The sequence below is a fragment of the Corvus moneduloides genome, chromosome Z (assembly GCF_009650955.1).
Source record: "Corvus moneduloides isolate bCorMon1 chromosome Z, bCorMon1.pri, whole genome shotgun sequence".
Taxonomy (NCBI): domain Eukaryota; kingdom Metazoa; phylum Chordata; class Aves; order Passeriformes; family Corvidae; genus Corvus; species Corvus moneduloides.
In genome coordinates, this window is record NC_045511.1 from 75,059,262 (window position 1) to 75,075,543 (window position 16,282).

A 16,282-nucleotide genomic window follows, 5' to 3' on the forward strand; every position below is an offset into this window, starting at 1 on the left:
TTTTACGATCACTTTTGCAATCACAAGTATTTCTGTACAGGCTGGTGTGAAGAGCACCAAACAGTGAAGCCAGGCAGACACAGCAACACAAAAACGTAGGGTTTATTTCCAGGTGTTTTGGAACAGACACCCCAACACCTCCATGCAAGATCCCACCTGCAAAGTTCAATGCTAAGCGGAATTCAGTGGCATAAGCTCTCCAGGCTGTGGGGTGAGACACCCTTCATGCAGAGCGGGCAGCTCAGGTCCCAGATATGTATTTAGGCTATTCCCAGGAATTTATTGCTTCATTCAGGAAGACTCGGAAAGCCGCGAGGCAGCTGCAGGCTCCGGGCCTGCAACTGCCCCTCTGCACATCAATTGCTAATGGAATTTAAAGCTGCTGCTTCCAAAAACACTCCAGACAAACTTTTTCTCACTGAAAGAATACAGAAGTCCTCCTGCACTGATATTCCAGATTAAAATTTTTATAAAAACAGTTGAAAAGTCCAGTTTAGTGTTTTCTGCTCATATTAGTTGCTAATTAGTCTCCTTGCTCAAAGAGATGCTTTATTCCCAAACATTGTAACAATTCAACAAATTTGGATTTAGGAATGCTACAGGAAACAGAAAATGAAACACCAAGCCTTGTTTTTAAAAAGCAAAACACTATAAATGCAATGAAGATGAAACAGTGTTACCTAATAGAGCAACACAAGGAAATATTAAAGTACAAAATACTGCATTTTATTGATGTCTGGGAGAGTGTTTATGCAGCTCAATGCTGTTAGTCCCCAATACTGAAATTATTTCAAACACAACACAGCATATCGCACTGCTTTAAAAAAAAATGTTACTTTAATGCTTAAAAAAAAAAGAGCCAGAAATATGATCACTAAGTAAACCCTATAACAAAATATTAACATTTTAAAGGAATTAATCCAACCATCTCCTGTGTTTCTGCATTCCTCAGATGGTCAAGGTGCAAACAACACGTTGACAGGGCAGGTGCAGGGAATCCTCTGCCTCACCTGAGCAGGACACTCTGCAGCCCTGACCCAGCCCCTGCTTGGCTGAACAGCATTTATCATCAGCAGAAGTGCTCGGAAATTTTACTTTAAAACCTAAGAATGCTGAGCACCAGGTCATGTGCACCTCTGACAAGGAAGAAAGGAGACTGCAGGCAGTGTTAACTTAGAGTGGCATTAAAGAAGAGGAAATGAGATTTACATGACTCACATGGAGAACGTCAAATTTCTGCTATGCGTGTACAGTGCCATTTTTTAAAATTAAATTTACATTACCTTTTTTTTAAATGTATGGGGAAAAGTACTTTCATGACACTACTTTAAGTGGAAGGCCTGGATTTGACAACGACATTTTACAGAGTATGAGCCAGCAGTGACCTGGCAGCCAGGAAGGCCCATCACGTCACCAGCCAGGTGAGGGAGGGGATTGTCCCGCTCTGCTCTGCACTGGGGCGGCCTCACCTCAAGAGCTGAGAGCAATCATGTCAAAGACATTAAGCTGTTAGAGAATGTCCAAAGGAGGCCATGAGGATGGTGAGGGGTCTGGAGAGGAAGTCTTACAAGAAGTAGCTGAGGGCACTTGGTTTGCTCAGCCTGGAGGAGACTGAGGTCAGACCTCACTGGGGTCTTCAACATCCTCCTGAGGGGCAGCAGAAGCGCAGCTACACATCTCTTCACTCTCATGACCAGTGACAGAACTTGAGAAAACCGCTGGAGCTGAGTCAGGGGAAGTTTAGGTTGGATATCAGGAAAAGGTTTTTCACCCAGAGGGTGGTCTGGCACTGAACAAGCTCCCGAGGGATGGGGTCACAACCCCCAGCCTGCCTGAAGTAAAGAAGTGTTTGCACATCGCTCTCAGGCACAGGATGGGATTGTTGGGGTATCCTCTGCAAGGCCAGGAGCTGGACACAATGATCCTCATGGCTCCTTTCCAACTCAGCATACTCTGATCCTGTGAAATATGGCAAACAAGGATTGCTCCTGACTGAGGAGCAATTTGATCTCAGGACAGATCCACAGCTGCGAAGGGAAGTCACTAAGTGCGCAGGGCAGGAAAGTAAAGCCTGCAGATAAGAGAAAAAGACATCGTGCTCACACTGTAACAGGGACCAGATGGACTGTGGGCAACTGGGAACAGCAAGACACTGTCTTACATGGCAAAAAAAGCCATCACAAATTACCTCTCCTTCAAAACAACAAAGACAAGCTCTGTTCAAACTTCTGCATATATAGAATTGTAACATAGGAGATACAAACTGGTTAAAATACTGCTAGGAATAGCACAAACAAGAGACAGTACTTCACTTACCACTTAATACTTGTTTCTACAGAAAAAAAAAAACCAGCCAAACATCCAGATCTTGCTGTATTAAAGTTATATGTACACCTGGCAGTCCAAAAGTTACTTGTCTGGGATTTAAGCACCTTGATTACACAGTGTCCTTTACTACAAAACAGCCAAACATACATTCATAATCCTAGAACTATTGTTATAAGTAGCGTATTTTAAAGCATTATGTCAGACGGGTGCAGCCAAAGCTGTTTTTTTCTCTTTTAAAGGTAAGTGGTCTGCACTACTGTCCTAACATAATGCAGCAACTCATGTTACAGTAATTATTTAAATGCTTTCACTGTTACAAAATGCTTTAGAGAAAAAGAAAAAGAAATTTGCACGTCAGTTTCTTGTTCTCAAAACGTGCTATTTCAGGAGACCCCCATGCTGTCACCCCTCTGCCCTGCAAAGGGGCTGCTTCGCTCTGGGGGTCACATCCCCATCCCCGCCGCATGGCTCCCGGCGGCGACACCCTGCGAGGTAGGTACCGGATATCCCCAATGGCAGAGCCAAGACTTTGTGTGTGGCACCGTGGCACGCCGGTGTCCGCCAGCCTGCCAGCAGCGAGGCTCCTCCAGGCCCGGGGCAGCAGGTTACAGCAAACTGCTGGGCAGGTTGCTGCTCTGCCACCTAAGGCAGGTGGTCTTAGAGTGTTTGTAGAGGTGGCTGGACTGGCTGAAGCGCTTGCCACACTTGAGGCAGGCGTAGGGCTTCTCCCCCGTGTGCACACGGATGTGCTTCTTGCAGTCCGTGAGCGTCAGGAAGGTCTTGCAGCAGATCTTGCAGGCGTACTTGCGTGCACCCTCCACCACCAGCACGTTGTGCTCTGACAGAGCCTTCTTGCACTTGGACAGGACATCCGCAGACGCCCTGGTCAGCTGCGGCGGGCCAGGCTGTGACAGGTGCCCGCTCTCAAAGGAAGTGCTCCCGTTCATCATCAGCTGGGACCCGGACGAGCTCTCCTGCAGCTGCGAGCCCCGCACAGAGGTCACCACGGGCATTTTGGGGGCAATGCGGCGGTAGCCAGGAAAGCCACCAGCTCCACCTCTCACTGAGCCCATCATGGCCCGAGACAGCGAGTGCAAGCCCAGGCCTGAGCGTGGGAAATCCATGCCGAACTGCTCCGCTGCTCGGTACCCGGAGGTCTGCACGCATGGCAGACCCATCACATCCTGCATGGGCCTCACGAAGTGCGAGTCCGTGGGCTCACTGAACGGGTTCTCGACGTGGGAAACGGCAGCAGATGAGTGGCCACTGGCAGGCCCCGACTCCGGGCTCATCAGGTAAGAGGCGTCACTGTCCATCCTGCAGTCGCTGGTGGTGTTGGGAATGTTGTCATCGTTGTTTTGGCTGGCACCAAAGCCACCTCCTCTACTTTTATTCAAAAAATTTGAAATGCTGAAAGAAGACTTGTGTTCCAGGTTGTTGGACACCTCCATAATGTGGATGTCTCCCACCCTGTCGGTACTGGACTGAGGGTCGGAGAAGCTGCGGTCGCTGCTCTCGGGACTCAACTCTATCTTCTCTGCGCTCACCACTCCTCCTTCCACCTCCACAGACTCACTGCCCTCCGCCTGGGAGGTGACATCGCTCACCTCATCCTGAGGCTCTGGGGAGCTCAGGGGCTCAGACTTCACCACCACCCTCATGTGCTCCTTCTCATTCAGGCTGACCTCTGGATTTTCACATGGGAAATTGCTCTTCTCAGCAGCAGCCTCCTGGTCAAAGCTGGTTTCCACTTGTGTGGTCTGTGACGCCATGGACATCTGGGAAATGTTTCCCCCGCCGTTGTCTGACTGGCTGGGCACTTGAGCATCCTCCTGAGCACCAAAGGACTGGTCAAACATGATCGTGTTGTCCTCCTGGTTATCAGCAACCGTGTCAGCCTTGGAGTTGTCCACAATCTTCAGCGAGTCCGGAGAGAAGAAATCTTCACGCGAGTGGACGACGGGCTGCCCGCTCTCTGCGGCCACGTCCGACACGGTCTCGTCCATGGCAGGCCGGATGCGCTGGCGGGCACGGTCCTCGGAGGACTGCTTCCGCTTGTGGAGGCGGCGGATGGGGAAGGCGGCGCGCTGCTCCAGGCTGCTCCGCATGGAGGAGCCCATGGCGCCGGGCGGCTCTTCAGCGCCCTGCGAGGAGCCCAGCGCCGAGCTGACGATGCTGAGCCCCAGCTGCTGCAGCATGAAGGAGCGCTGCAGGCGCGCGCTCTGCTCCTGTGCGCGCTCGCTCGGCGGGGACAGCGGCAGCGTCCGGGTTGTCAGGTAGTGCTTGCAGGCCTTCACCACAGAGTTGAGGTGCAGGTGGGACGCGGCCAGCAGCACGTCCATCACATTGCTCTCCCCCAGCATGAGCGTGGATGTGTACATCATGTCTATGAGCGCGGCAAAGGCCTCCGCCGTCACCACCTCGCTGTCCAGCTGGATCATGTTCATGGTCTGGTCCCCCTCGGCCACGGTGAAGAGCGCTCGGAAGTGCGTGCTGCAGGCGGCCAGCACGGAGCGGTGCGCTTTGAAGTGCCTGTTTCCCACCACGATGACGCAGTCACACAGCTGCCCATGGAGCCTCTGGTAGTTGAGCTGCTGGAAGACTTGTTCAAAGTGTCCTGGAAAATCCATGATCCTGCAAAACAGAAGAAACCACGATATGGGCCACCAAGTTGATCAGAGGGATGGAGCAGCTCTGCTGTGAGGAAGGGGTGAGTGAACTGGGATTATTCAGCCTGGAGAAAAGGCAGCTTTAGGGTGACCTAACTGTGGCCTTCCAGCTCTGAAGGGGTCTACACTAAAGGTGGGGCAAAACTATTTCTGAGAGTCTGCAGTGAAGGAGAAGGGAGAGTGGGCTCAAATTGAAAGAGGCTAGCAGAAGATGGGATACAAGGAAAAAATTCTTCCCTGTGAGGGTGGTGAGGCCCTGGCACAGGTTGGCCAGAGAAGCTGTGGATGCCCTGGAAGCATTCAAGGCCAGGCTGGACAGGGCTTGGAGCAGCCTGGGATAGTGGAAAGTGTCCCAGCCCATGGCAGGGAGTGGAAGAAGACAAGGTGCCCTTCAGACCCAAATCACTGTGTGATTCTATGGCTGAAGTCCTAGTAGGGCTGCAGTGACGCTGGCTGTGAAGAGGAAAGGTGACAGCTGAAAGACAGACAAACAATAACACATGGGCACAGGATCAAAGGCAACAGTCTGGAGGACAAGGAAAAGGAGTAAAAATCCAGGTTCTGTCACAGAGCTGACCTCCGCACCAGCCACCTCGCAGGCAGCTGTGCTGGAAACTGGATAACGCAAGTCACTCACACCCGCTGGTAAAACATTTTGTCCTGGTTTCTGAAAAAATCTGATTGTAATAGCCTGGTGCCCCCTTTGATACACTGCTCACACAACTGGGAAACCTTCCACAGAAACACCAGTGCTGTTGACAAAACGATGCACTGCTCAACAAGACAAGCAGACAAGAGCCAGTGGTGGTTTCCTCTTAAATTTTCATTAACTGAGCATGACTCATATCTTGGTTGATTCATTTCAAGGCTACACAGGCGACCTTCAGCGATATCTCGACTGTTCTTCATGAAAAAAACAACAAAGTGTAAGATTTGGTGAGCAGAAAGGCTGCATGTGCAAGGCACACACACACATAAGTTCCTGTGCTCACGTTTATGTTCCAACAGCAGCACGACAGCATCAGTGGACACAAGACCAAAAAGCAGCTGAAATAAAAGGTCACATGGATAGAATTGTACTTTTGAGAAGGCATCAAATGTAAGTCTGCTGACTCAGAAAGTTCCTCCTCAAACATGGACGTGTTTGCTGCTTTTTCTTTCCTAATCATGACTGTCTTTGCTGGCAAGCTCGTCACCCTGCACAGGATATCCCAAGACATCCTGTTAGAGACCACCGTGTGTCCTTGGACGGAGTCAGGACAGGGAGATCATTCAATGGTTATCACCTGAAATACTCAGCACGGAGAAAATTAAGTAATTTAAAGCCTTTGAAAACTCCAGCACATTAACTGACTGTTGGATAACTAGGGGTCTCCTGCTGGAAGGTGCTCTTCTCAAGACAGTGCCTTTTTTCCCCTGTTTTTTCTTCCTTTACGCATCAGCTGGAACACCCAAGATTTGTGCCCCTCCCAGAGAAGCACCTGCATCCCAGCGCTGCATCAGCACCGGTAAAGACACACCCAGAGGCTCCGTTTTGTGCCACACAAGGGACATAAAGGGGAGTCCGGAGAGCCCTGGTCCCGCCCCGACGCTGGGGTCACTGGCCTCTGCCTCGCCGCCGCCCCCCCGCCCCGCTCACCTGCGGTGTCCGTGCGGGAAGGGCCGTGCGAGGATCAGGATGGGGACAGGGACAGGGACAGGGACAGGGACTGGGACTGGGACTGGGACTGGGATTGGGATTGGGATCGGCCCCGGCCCCGCTCCCGCCGCTCCGGCCCCGCCCGCCCCGCCCCGCCGCGCTGCGCGTGTACGTCACTTCCGGCCGCTGCAGGCGCGGGCCAGGCTGCCAGCCAATCGGCGCCCTCGTTAGTTAGACGCGGCGGCAGAGTCTCACCTCGCCCAATCGGGGCTGAGCTTATTGACACGACCGGAGGCGGTGGCGGAAGAGGAGGAGGAACGGGGGCGGGATCCGCATTGGAACGCGCATCCCAGCCGCAACCCCAACCCCAACCACCCCTCTCATACAGCCCCTCGCCATGGCCGCCGCCGCCACCTGGCGCTACCGCGGGGACCCCGAGGCGGAGCGACCGGCAGCGCTCGGTGAGCGGGACTGGGCCGGGGGCGCGGGGCGGGTCACGGTTCCCCCTCAGGGATCGCGGCCGGTGTCGGATCTCACGGGCTTCCTCTCCCGCAGTGCGGTTCGCGAACGGGAAGCTGCGGCACCCCGACTCCCTGCGCTTCACCGTGTACCGGAACCGGGACACGGCGCATCCCCGGAAAAGGCACCGCAGGATCCTGGTAAGGGCCCGCCCTGAGGCGGGCGGGGGCGGATGCGGATCGTCAGGTCGCAGTAATATTAAGATATTATGATAATAATGTACAGTGAGGTAACAGGCGGATAAAAGCCACAGATGTTGTTAATTAACCCCACGGGCTGCGGGGCCCCATGGAGACCACGGCGGGAGCGGCAGCTGGGCCCCAGCCCACGGAATTCCCAGGTGTAATTCCCACCGCGAGCAATTCCTGCTGCGGGCTGTGCAGGGGTTTGACCCTGTGTTGCCCTCTGGGCTGTGGCCTCAGCAGCTCCCGCCGGTTCGAGTGGGAAACTCTTCCCTGTGAGGGTGGGCAGGCCCTGGCACAGGGTGCCCAGAGCAGCTGTGGCTGCCCCTGGATCCCTGGCAGTGTCCAAGGCCAGGCTGGACATTGGGGCTGGGAGCAGCCTGGGACAGTGGGAGGTGTCCCTGCCCATGGCGGGGGGTGGGATGGGATGGGATTTAAGGTCTCCTATCACCCAAACCACTCTGGGATTCTGTGAAAATCTGTGCTGAGCTTTGTAGCAAATTTTTAAAAAAAACAATCAAAAGTTTAGCCCAGCGTGTTCCACAGAGATGTGTTCCAAGGGCCAGGATGTCTCTGGGTTTCAGAGGAGGTTCTGGCACTGACGTGGCTGACGGAGCCTGCTGGGTGGAGGTGGCAGAACAGGGACAAGCTGAACCATCAGGGAGTTGCTTCCCAGCTAGTCGGGTGCATTTGATCATGAGATCCATTGTGTTCTGTTCACACTGGGAAATCTTCACCAAAGGTGAATGGTTCAGCTAAATTACATCAAAGGAGATGAACTTCCCTCAATGAAGAGGGAACTGAGGGTACCATCAGAATGTGCTTCCTGCTGCTGTTATTAATCTTTACAGCTGCTCCACTCAAGGAATAAATGACTTTTCAGCTCAAATTCTTGAGGGAAATTCTCTGCAGCAGAGCAGAAAAACCAACACATCCTCATAATGCATTGAAAATATGTTGGGGTGGCTGAGACACTCCTGGTGGTGCTGGCTGTGGCCAGCTGAAAAGTTGGTGAATTGGAGGCACTGGACAATACTGGAGCTTAAATGAATCATTGGAAACCACATTTTTAACTGAAGTATTGAGGGGCGATCGCTGTGAGGCGTTGTGCAAGTTTGCTTTGGTGATACACTCTGCCTTTAAATTACAATGCCTGGGAATGCAGCGGTTGGTGGCACCAGGAGAAGCAGAGCAGGAGCAATGCAGGTCACTCACAGCCCTCTGTTGCAGTAACTCTCCGTGGTTTCCCAGGTCTCAGAGACAGAGCGGCTCTGCTACGTGGGACACAACTTTGGCAGCGAGGTCTTGAAATGCAACTCCCTGTGCAGGTATGGAGAAAGGAGCTAGGAGCACAGGGGCTGGTCAGACACAGAGCTCCTGGTCCCTTCCATGGACTTGTCTTAGAGGTTTCCACGGGGCCCATGGTGGGGCTCAGAGGATTTGGACAGGAAGCTCCAGCTGTTTGTGCACATCTTGTGGAAGCTGTGATGTGTAAATCACAGAGCAGTTTGAAAATGTCTTGTGAGGTCTGGGGGGACGATATGGGTTAGTGTAGCAGCAGGACGGAGTAACAGCTTTGTTACTAAGAAATCAGGATGAAGAAATTGCCTTTATCAGCAGTTGGTCAGCGCTGAAGGGGTTGGGCAGCTGGTCTGGGTGATCGCTGTGAGGCCCTTCCAGCTGAGATGCTCTCTAATTCTGTACAAGGAACTGGCTTCGCTTCTGCAGAGTCTGTCCAAACATGCCAATACCAACCTCCGTTCTGTCTGAGCAGTGAAACTGGGAGGGCTGGATCCTCAGACAGAGCGGTGTCCAGTTTGAGATGCTGCAGCTGAAAAAAGAGCGCCAAGGGGTTGTTTGTTCCTGAGTTTGGAGAGATAAATGCAGTTTAACAAACGTGTATGGTACAGCTGTTAATTCAGTATTGTTTGTGGGCAGATTTAAGTGCTCGCCTCTGAACACTGGTGGAGAGGTGGTTCCAGGGGCTAAAGTGGTGCTTGCCACTCTGGAGGTCCTGAGCTGTGGGAGCCACAAGGAGATTTGGCTCTTGTTCAAGCTATGGCCATCAAGTCCTGGCACAGCAAAAAAAGGCAAAGGACAATAGCAGAACTCTGGCACCTACACTTCACCTAATTCTGTTGTTTTAAGACTTCTGCATTTACGTAGAGCAGCAAGTCTTTCTGTTTTTATTCGTACACATGCCTTGGAGGTAACTTGGTTTATCATAGCACTGTATGTGCAAAGCAGGAGAGCTGCCAGGATGTGAGAAGACCACATAATTTAAATCATTTCCACTGCTCTGCCTCTGACTAATCAACTGCCCCTGTTCTCCCCAGGTACTTTGTTGGTGTGTTAGACAAGAACTCTGGGCAGATGGAGGTCTACGATGCCGAAATATTCAACATGCAGCCCCTGCTCTCAGGTGGGAGGTGCTGGGGGTCAGAGCTGCTCAGTTGCTTTGTGCTTCTCATTCCTGCCTTGTTCCCCTGGCATGGAGTAAGAACGATTCCTTCACTCCTGCATGCTGAGAGGGACAGCGGGAGAGGGAAGCACAGTGAGTCTGGGGTGGACGTTAAGCAGGGACTGTGGAGGATGGGAGTCACTCACAGAGAGTCACGGCACAAGCGCATCGTTGTCCGGGTGTGTTCTGCTGAGGGAGGCCTGAGACTCATCAGGTCAAGGAACTAGATCCCTGAAAAACAAAAAAAACCAGGTTTTATGCAGCTGGACTGTTTTTTGTCACTGAATCCTGGATAAGAACCCAAAAGATCACATCTTTTGGTAGCTGATTTTTACCCTGTGCAGGAGGGCCTGGGTTTGGCCATAGTCCGTGTATTGCACCCATAGGCTTTGTAGCAAAAGCTTTTTTTCTTGTAGGTTCTCATATTTGGTGTGTCCTTTAATTAGCCAAGTCACGTGGAGGGGATCCTGATGTGCTGTGCCAAGTCTGTTAGTCACAGAGCTAAAGGAATTCCTGTCCTGGCTGCTTCTGTCCAAGCACACTAACTGTTGTTGTTTTATAGATAACTTGATACCTGACGACACAAGGGATTACCAGAACAAATCCTACAGGGAGAAGGTAAAGTTGAAAGCCGTGTCATGTTCTGCTGTGATTATCCAGCTGACAGGGGCAGATGCTTGTCTTGAGGCTGGGAGGTTTGGTGTCCTAGAGGGTTAACCTGTGCAGGACCAGGATTCTCACTGTGTCCAGGAGTCAGCACAGTTATTGCCTAGCTTGGGAGTATTTTCCTGGTTATTTTAGCCTGGATCACCATCCCGGTGACCTCCTGCCCCTCGCAGACCAGCACATCCTGCACCTGCGGGTTTTGCCACGTGAAGAGCTAAAGGTTTCTTAGAGGCTGTGGCTGTGGAACGAGCAGTGGGTTTTGTGTTCTGTTGGGTGCACAGGGTGTTTGAATGTGTGCTTCTCTCTTGTGCAGATGGATTTGTGCATTGAGGCCTTTGGAACCAGCAAGCAGAAGCGAGCACTGAGCTCTCGCCGCATGAATGCCGTGGGCAGTGACATCGTGAGCACAGCTGTGACAAAAGCAGCAGCAAATGTTATCGATGCAAAGGGAGTGACAGGTGAGAGGATTCTGTCTTTGGGTGTAATCAAGACAACCTGAAGTGGCTTTTTCTGTCTGTCCTTGCCAAGTGTGGCGGGAACAAGAGGGGTTTTCTTTAAGTGATGGGGAGGCAGCTGGTCTAAGAGCTGAGATGGGTAGATGTAGAGGAACTGCTTCTTTCTGGTCCTGCAGGGCTTGGTGTGGGAGTTGCCTGAATAAGGGAAGGTCCCGGTGACATCAGTGTCCATTCTGGCTGCTTTGGAAGCTCCCGGGGTAGTCCATGGATATGACTTCACTGGGATAAAAGCAGTGCCTTTACCTGGTCTGATCTCTGTGGCATGGCTGTGGAAAAGGCACCTTCTTACCTCAGAGAGTGGTGCAGCCTTGGGACAGATCACAGCACAGTGTGGTGTCACCAACCCTGGGGGTTTCCAAGCTGTGGCAGGAGAGAGCTGGGGCTCCCCTGACTCTGGACATCCAAGCAGGAGGGCAGACAGGAGCCCTCCAGAGCACTTCTGGTATCCTGAGAGTGTCAGTGGCATGAACAGAAGAGATGTCTGTTGACTGTAGACCCCACCAACTTTCATCCCTTATGTTCCAGGGTGGATATTGACTGTGCTCTCAGAGCTGCTTTGTGCCAAGTCGGTATCCACTGGAGCTCAGGTGCCAAAACTGTGCTCTGCCCACCTGCAGTAGAGGCATCTTGGTGCCCTTCTTTCCTAGATATTTCTCTAGTCTGGACTGGCCTTTCTAAATTTTTATGGCCAGAAGGTTCTTGATAGAAGTTGTAAATGTTTAAAACTCCAGCTGTGACTAAAATGGTGTTGACCCATTGATCAAACTTGCATCTAAAGGAAGGATTTAGGTTGTGTTCCTGTTCTCTGCATTTTGGTTTGCATGATCCAAATACTCTCCTGTACTGCTTCCCTCCCAAGCTCTGATGCAGGACATGGCCCAGGACGACGTGCAGAACATCTCTGCCTTCCTCCCACCATGCCATGAGGATGCTGACAGGCCGGAGCACATTTACAAGTTTGAGGACAGTATCTTTTCTGTGTCACAGTGGTTTCTCATGCCTTTAAGTCTTGATGAAGCCATCTGGCATGTGGGAGCAAGTTGAGCCTTTTCCCCTCACAAGGCAAGAGCTGGGAGCAAGGTAATGCTGCCTTGAGGTTTTGGGGCCTGCAAGTCCCATACCCTGCCTCTTTCCTTTGGAGAGCGGGATGCTCTGCCTCCCGGTGAGCAGCATTCCACAGGGAATATTGGTGAGGTCGGCCTTGCAGAAGTGAGCTGTGGTTGTGCTACAGTCTCTTAGAGGCCTTAGTTCCTGGCCAGGTTCCATCCCCCTGCCCTGCCCACTTCTCCTCAAGTGAGTGTGGACAGAACTGCCCTACCTGGAAGGGAGAGCGCAGGCTTGTTCTGTTCCTTAACATCTTGCCAGTCCTGTCTCCTGCCGAGTATGAGGCACTGCGGGTGCCAGCAGCCACCCTCACCAGCACCAGCGCAGAGGAGATGGCCAAGAGGACGGAAGAGAGGAGGTAACGCTGCTGCCCATGGCTGCGGCCTGGCCGAGGGGCAGTGGAGCTGCTGCTGCTGCCGTCCCCCGGCTCGGGGGCAGAGGGAGGACATTCGGTCCTGGGGTGGCAGAGCAACACCTGCCTTGGGGAATGTGGGGGCAGGTGCGTACACAACAGCGAGGGGCCCTTTGGGGAGCTGAACTCCCCCTCTCTTTCCTGCAGCCATTGCTCCTTCGTTTTGGAGGAGCTGAAGTTCCTGCCCACCGATGAGAGGAGTAGAGACCACAAAGCCCGATGCCTCTGGTTCCTGGACACCCTCATCAGGTTCAGTCACCTGAAAGTGATCAAGAAGAAGCGTAAGAGACTTTTCAGCTCATAAACACATGCTTTTGGGAATGTCTTCATCATCCTTTACTCGTCAGCTGAGTGTGTGGAACATATCTCAGCCACACTCAGGGTCCTGCTTTTGAAACAGCACCACACAAAACATTTTGGTTGAGATTTTCCAGACTTGCCATCTTCCTTAGAACTTGTATGTCTGAGTGTCCTTGTCAGTCCTTGGCAGAGCTGAGGGAGGAGGAAGGGGCAAGCCTGGCTTTAAATATCCTCCTGTGTTGCTGGAGACACAGGAGTCACCACAGGACTTGTCTAAGGAGGATGTGGGAATGTCTAGACTTGGTGATAGTAGGGACTTGTTAGTGTGGTCTCAGCTTTAACAGTATTTTGTGGTAGAAGAAAAACATGCATAGGGGTGTGTGTGTTTTAGATTGTGTAGTACCGAAGTGGGAGATGCTTTTTGAAAAGAAAATAAGAGCTGCTTGGATTCTCTCAGAGCTGAGAAGTTGAGAGACCTAGAAATCAAGCACTAAGGTTCCTTTTAGGTTTGTGTTCCTGGGAAGAGGCAATAAATGGTGGGATTCTTGGGGTTGGACTCAGTAATCCTGGTGGGTCCTTTTCCACATGGGTATTCTGTGATATTCCATGATGGGTTTCAGGATGATCTATGTGCTGCTGTGCTGGGTGGGCAGTGCAAGACAGAGTGTGTGTTCCTCACTCCACTGCAAAGCCCCTTTCTGCCCTAGATCCAATGGGTCCTGAATGCCCACACATCATCAGCAGGAAACTCATGAAAAATTTCACCTCGCTGACCTACAACAATGGCAGGTAAGGGATGTTGTGTGAGGCTCTGGAGGCACAGATATGGCAGAGCTCAGGTTGAGGGGCCACAGACACACCATTAGAAACCCCCCTACACTCCACATCTCACAAGTTCTCCCTCTTGCCACGCAGCATCCAGAATTTCATCTCTGCATCCATGAAGGCTAAACTCACCGCATATGTCATTGTCTTGGCTTTGCACATCAACAACTTCCAGACTGACCTCACCGTCCTGCAGAACGACATGAAGCTCCCAGAGAGCAGGTGAGTCATCCTGTTTGTTCACACCTGCCCAGATCCTCCTACAGAAAGACCCTGAGAAGAGCTCTGAAGCATCTCTGGACCTGGGTAGGGCTTTAACTTTCATGGGAAAGATGGGCAGTTTCTGGGTTCATGACCTGCGTTTCCCAGGAGCCACCTGGCAGCTGCACCTGTGCTCCAGCTGTGCTCCTGTCCTTGGCCCCACAGCATTCACTGGATCAGGCTTCCAGGCAGAACTGCAGTTATTACTGGATCTTACCAAAGCTCTTGGTCACAACTTGGTTTTCAAGTTCCCTCATTGGTTTTGATGCCGTCACTTATTTTCCCTACAGTTATGCTCTTTATTCTTTGATCAGTAGTAATGGGGTTAGTGGGTTTAAGAGCAGTGTTTGCTCTTGGTTTCCATCCATTTTTCCTTTTTGTTTTTCTTTCTGGAACTAAACTTTTCAGGAATCCATGTTGGTTTTGGCAGTTGATGCCTGGGTTTAGTTTGTGCTGCCCTGCAGCTGTGAACAGGGTGCCTAGGATGCTGTGGGGAGAAGCGTGGAGGAGGCTTGGACCTGCTGGAAAAGTCAGCAGTGTTCTGTCCCCAGGAGGGCTCTGCCTTTCAGCCCTGCTGCTCCCAGCTGCTGCCTCATGGCATCCCTGTGCTGCAGAGACACCTCCGGGCCTCTCCCAGAGAGGTCATGCAAGGTCATGACACGGGGGCTCAACAGCCCCACTGACAGTATTAATCCCGTGTTTTCCAGGATACTGGACATCGCCAAGGCCCTGCGGCTGAGGGTGTCCAAGGCCAAGGGGGGGCCAGGGCTAGAGAGTGACCAGAACCACAAGCTGGGCACTCTGTCTCTGCCCTTGCCCATGCAGAAGGCACCAGAGGGACAGCGGAAGCGCAGGAAAAGGAACTGAGAAGCCCAGGAGGTCTGAGGGGAGACGCAGCCCCTCCCTCAGAATGTCATGGGGATGCCTTCATCTGCTGGGTTTGGGTCCAGCATCAGCCCTGACCCTCCTGAAACCCGGGCTGAGGGTTTCACCTCATTAAAATGCTGCTTTTTTTCTATGTATATAGAAAAAGCTATAAAAAAACCTCTTCTTTTTTTCCAGTTTGTCTGGGGCAGGGGGTGAAATGGAGGTTGTACTGGAGCAAATGGGACCTGTTTGAACTGGCAGGTTCTGGCCTGACACCTTTGTGGCTGATGCTGATTCATGGCCCCTCTCAGGTTCCCTATCCTGGCTCCTTGCCTGGGGAGGGAGAGTTTTGTGATTCAGAGCTGGTATCACCTTCAGGGAGAGCAGTGAGTATGAGGCCACAGCTGTGGATTCCTAGTCCTTTGGAGAGATACTTCAGTCTGGTTTCTCTGAATTTTCACTCTCCTGGGTGATCAGCCTCATGGGAGGTGTTTACTTAGTAAGGCTGTAGGAGTCGGGAGGGCTTGTGAGAAGCAGGATCACCTCCAAACCAGTGTGTGAAACAAGAGCGTGGAACATCAGAAGAAATCATCTCTGAGATGTCTCTGCTTTGGATAGTAATTTGGGTTTGGAACATCCTTTGGGATTTATGGTTATCTCCTCACACAGCTTAGAGCCCCACTGTTCACACCTGTCATTAGCAGTGACACAAACATCCTGTGTTCTGGGGAGAGAATAATTACTGCTGTAGGAATTCCAGGCTCCAAGTAATCAATAGGAGAGGTTGAGGTTGGAAGGGACTTCTGGAGGTCTCTTTGTCCAGACCCCTCCCTGCTCAAGCAGGGCCACCAGAGCCAGGTGCCCAGGACTGTGTCCAGCTGACTTTGAAGTGTCTTTGGTTACAGGAACTCCACAAATTCGAAGTGAAGCAGTGTTTCACAATGCTCAAAGGGAGCCTCCTGTGATCCCTGTGTGCTCGTGGCCTCTGGCCTGTCCCTGGGCACCTTCCCTGCAGGTCTTTACAGACACAGACAAGGTCCCCCTGAGTCTTCCCTGCTCCAGGTGGTTGCCCTGGTTCCCTCCACTGTTCCTTGTAGGAGTGATGCTCCAGTCCCTTCAGCATCTTCACTGGACTCCCCAGTGTGTCCATGTCTCTGGAACTGAGGAGCCTGGAGCTGAACATGGCACACCAGGCTGAGCAGAGGAGGAGGATCACTTCAGTTCTAATTCTGCCCCAATTCTGCCCAGACACTGGTGGCTGCTGCCATAGGGGCGTTTCTGGCTTGCTGCTGGAGAGGCACACATGGGACAGTGTCTGTCCCTGACCCTTCCAGCACAAACATGGACAGTCACTGACAGAGCAGCTCCAAAGTGAGCAATTCCCAGGTAAATGGTGCTGCAGGCCTCCAGGATGAGGGGTTTGCCCAGAGCTCAGGCTGGGGCCCAGCCAGGTGTGCTGTGGGTCCTGCCAGGAGCACGTTTTGTCTGTGGACCTGCTTGCTTGTAAATTACCCCAGCAGCTGCCTCAGTGGGA

The 16,282-nt window shown here is 52.2% G+C and overlaps 2 protein-coding genes and 1 long non-coding RNA gene across 4 annotated transcripts; 1 reads left to right on the forward strand and 2 right to left on the reverse strand.

Moving 5' to 3' along the window:
• Window positions 1-78: 78 nt before the first annotated feature.
• ZBTB5 (zinc finger and BTB domain containing 5) lies at window positions 79-6,970 on the reverse strand. Of its 2 annotated transcripts, none has more exons than XM_032097454.1 (2): window positions 6,892-6,970; window positions 79-4,962 (listed from the first exon to the last, which is right to left on the reverse strand). In XM_032097454.1, exon 2 carries the CDS (start codon window positions 4,956-4,958, stop codon window positions 2,934-2,936), a length of 2,025 nt encoding a protein of 674 aa, XP_031953345.1. In that variant the 5' UTR covers window positions 4,959-4,962; window positions 6,892-6,970; the 3' UTR covers window positions 79-2,933. The 2 variants fall into 2 exon arrangements, with proteins under 2 accessions (XP_031953345.1, XP_031953344.1); XM_032097453.1 differs by lacking the exon at window positions 6,892-6,970 and adding an exon at window positions 6,637-6,761.
• POLR1E (RNA polymerase I subunit E) lies at window positions 6,945-14,938 on the forward strand. Its single transcript, XM_032097455.1, has 12 exons — window positions 6,945-7,097; window positions 7,192-7,295; window positions 8,589-8,665; window positions 9,674-9,759; window positions 10,361-10,416; window positions 10,778-10,922; window positions 11,839-11,946; window positions 12,345-12,441; window positions 12,643-12,776; window positions 13,503-13,584; window positions 13,711-13,842; window positions 14,589-14,938. The coding sequence occupies exons 1-12, from the start codon at window positions 7,034-7,036 to the stop codon at window positions 14,746-14,748; spliced, it is 1,245 nt and encodes a 414-aa protein (XP_031953346.1). The 5' UTR covers window positions 6,945-7,033; the 3' UTR covers window positions 14,749-14,938.
• Window positions 9,289-10,782, reverse strand: LOC116438521. The gene is made up of 2 exons (XR_004237790.1): window positions 9,945-10,782; window positions 9,289-9,409 (listed from the first exon to the last, which is right to left on the reverse strand). It is a non-coding gene; the product is annotated as an uncharacterized LOC116438521 (long non-coding RNA).
• Window positions 14,939-16,282: the final 1,344 nt, after the last annotated feature.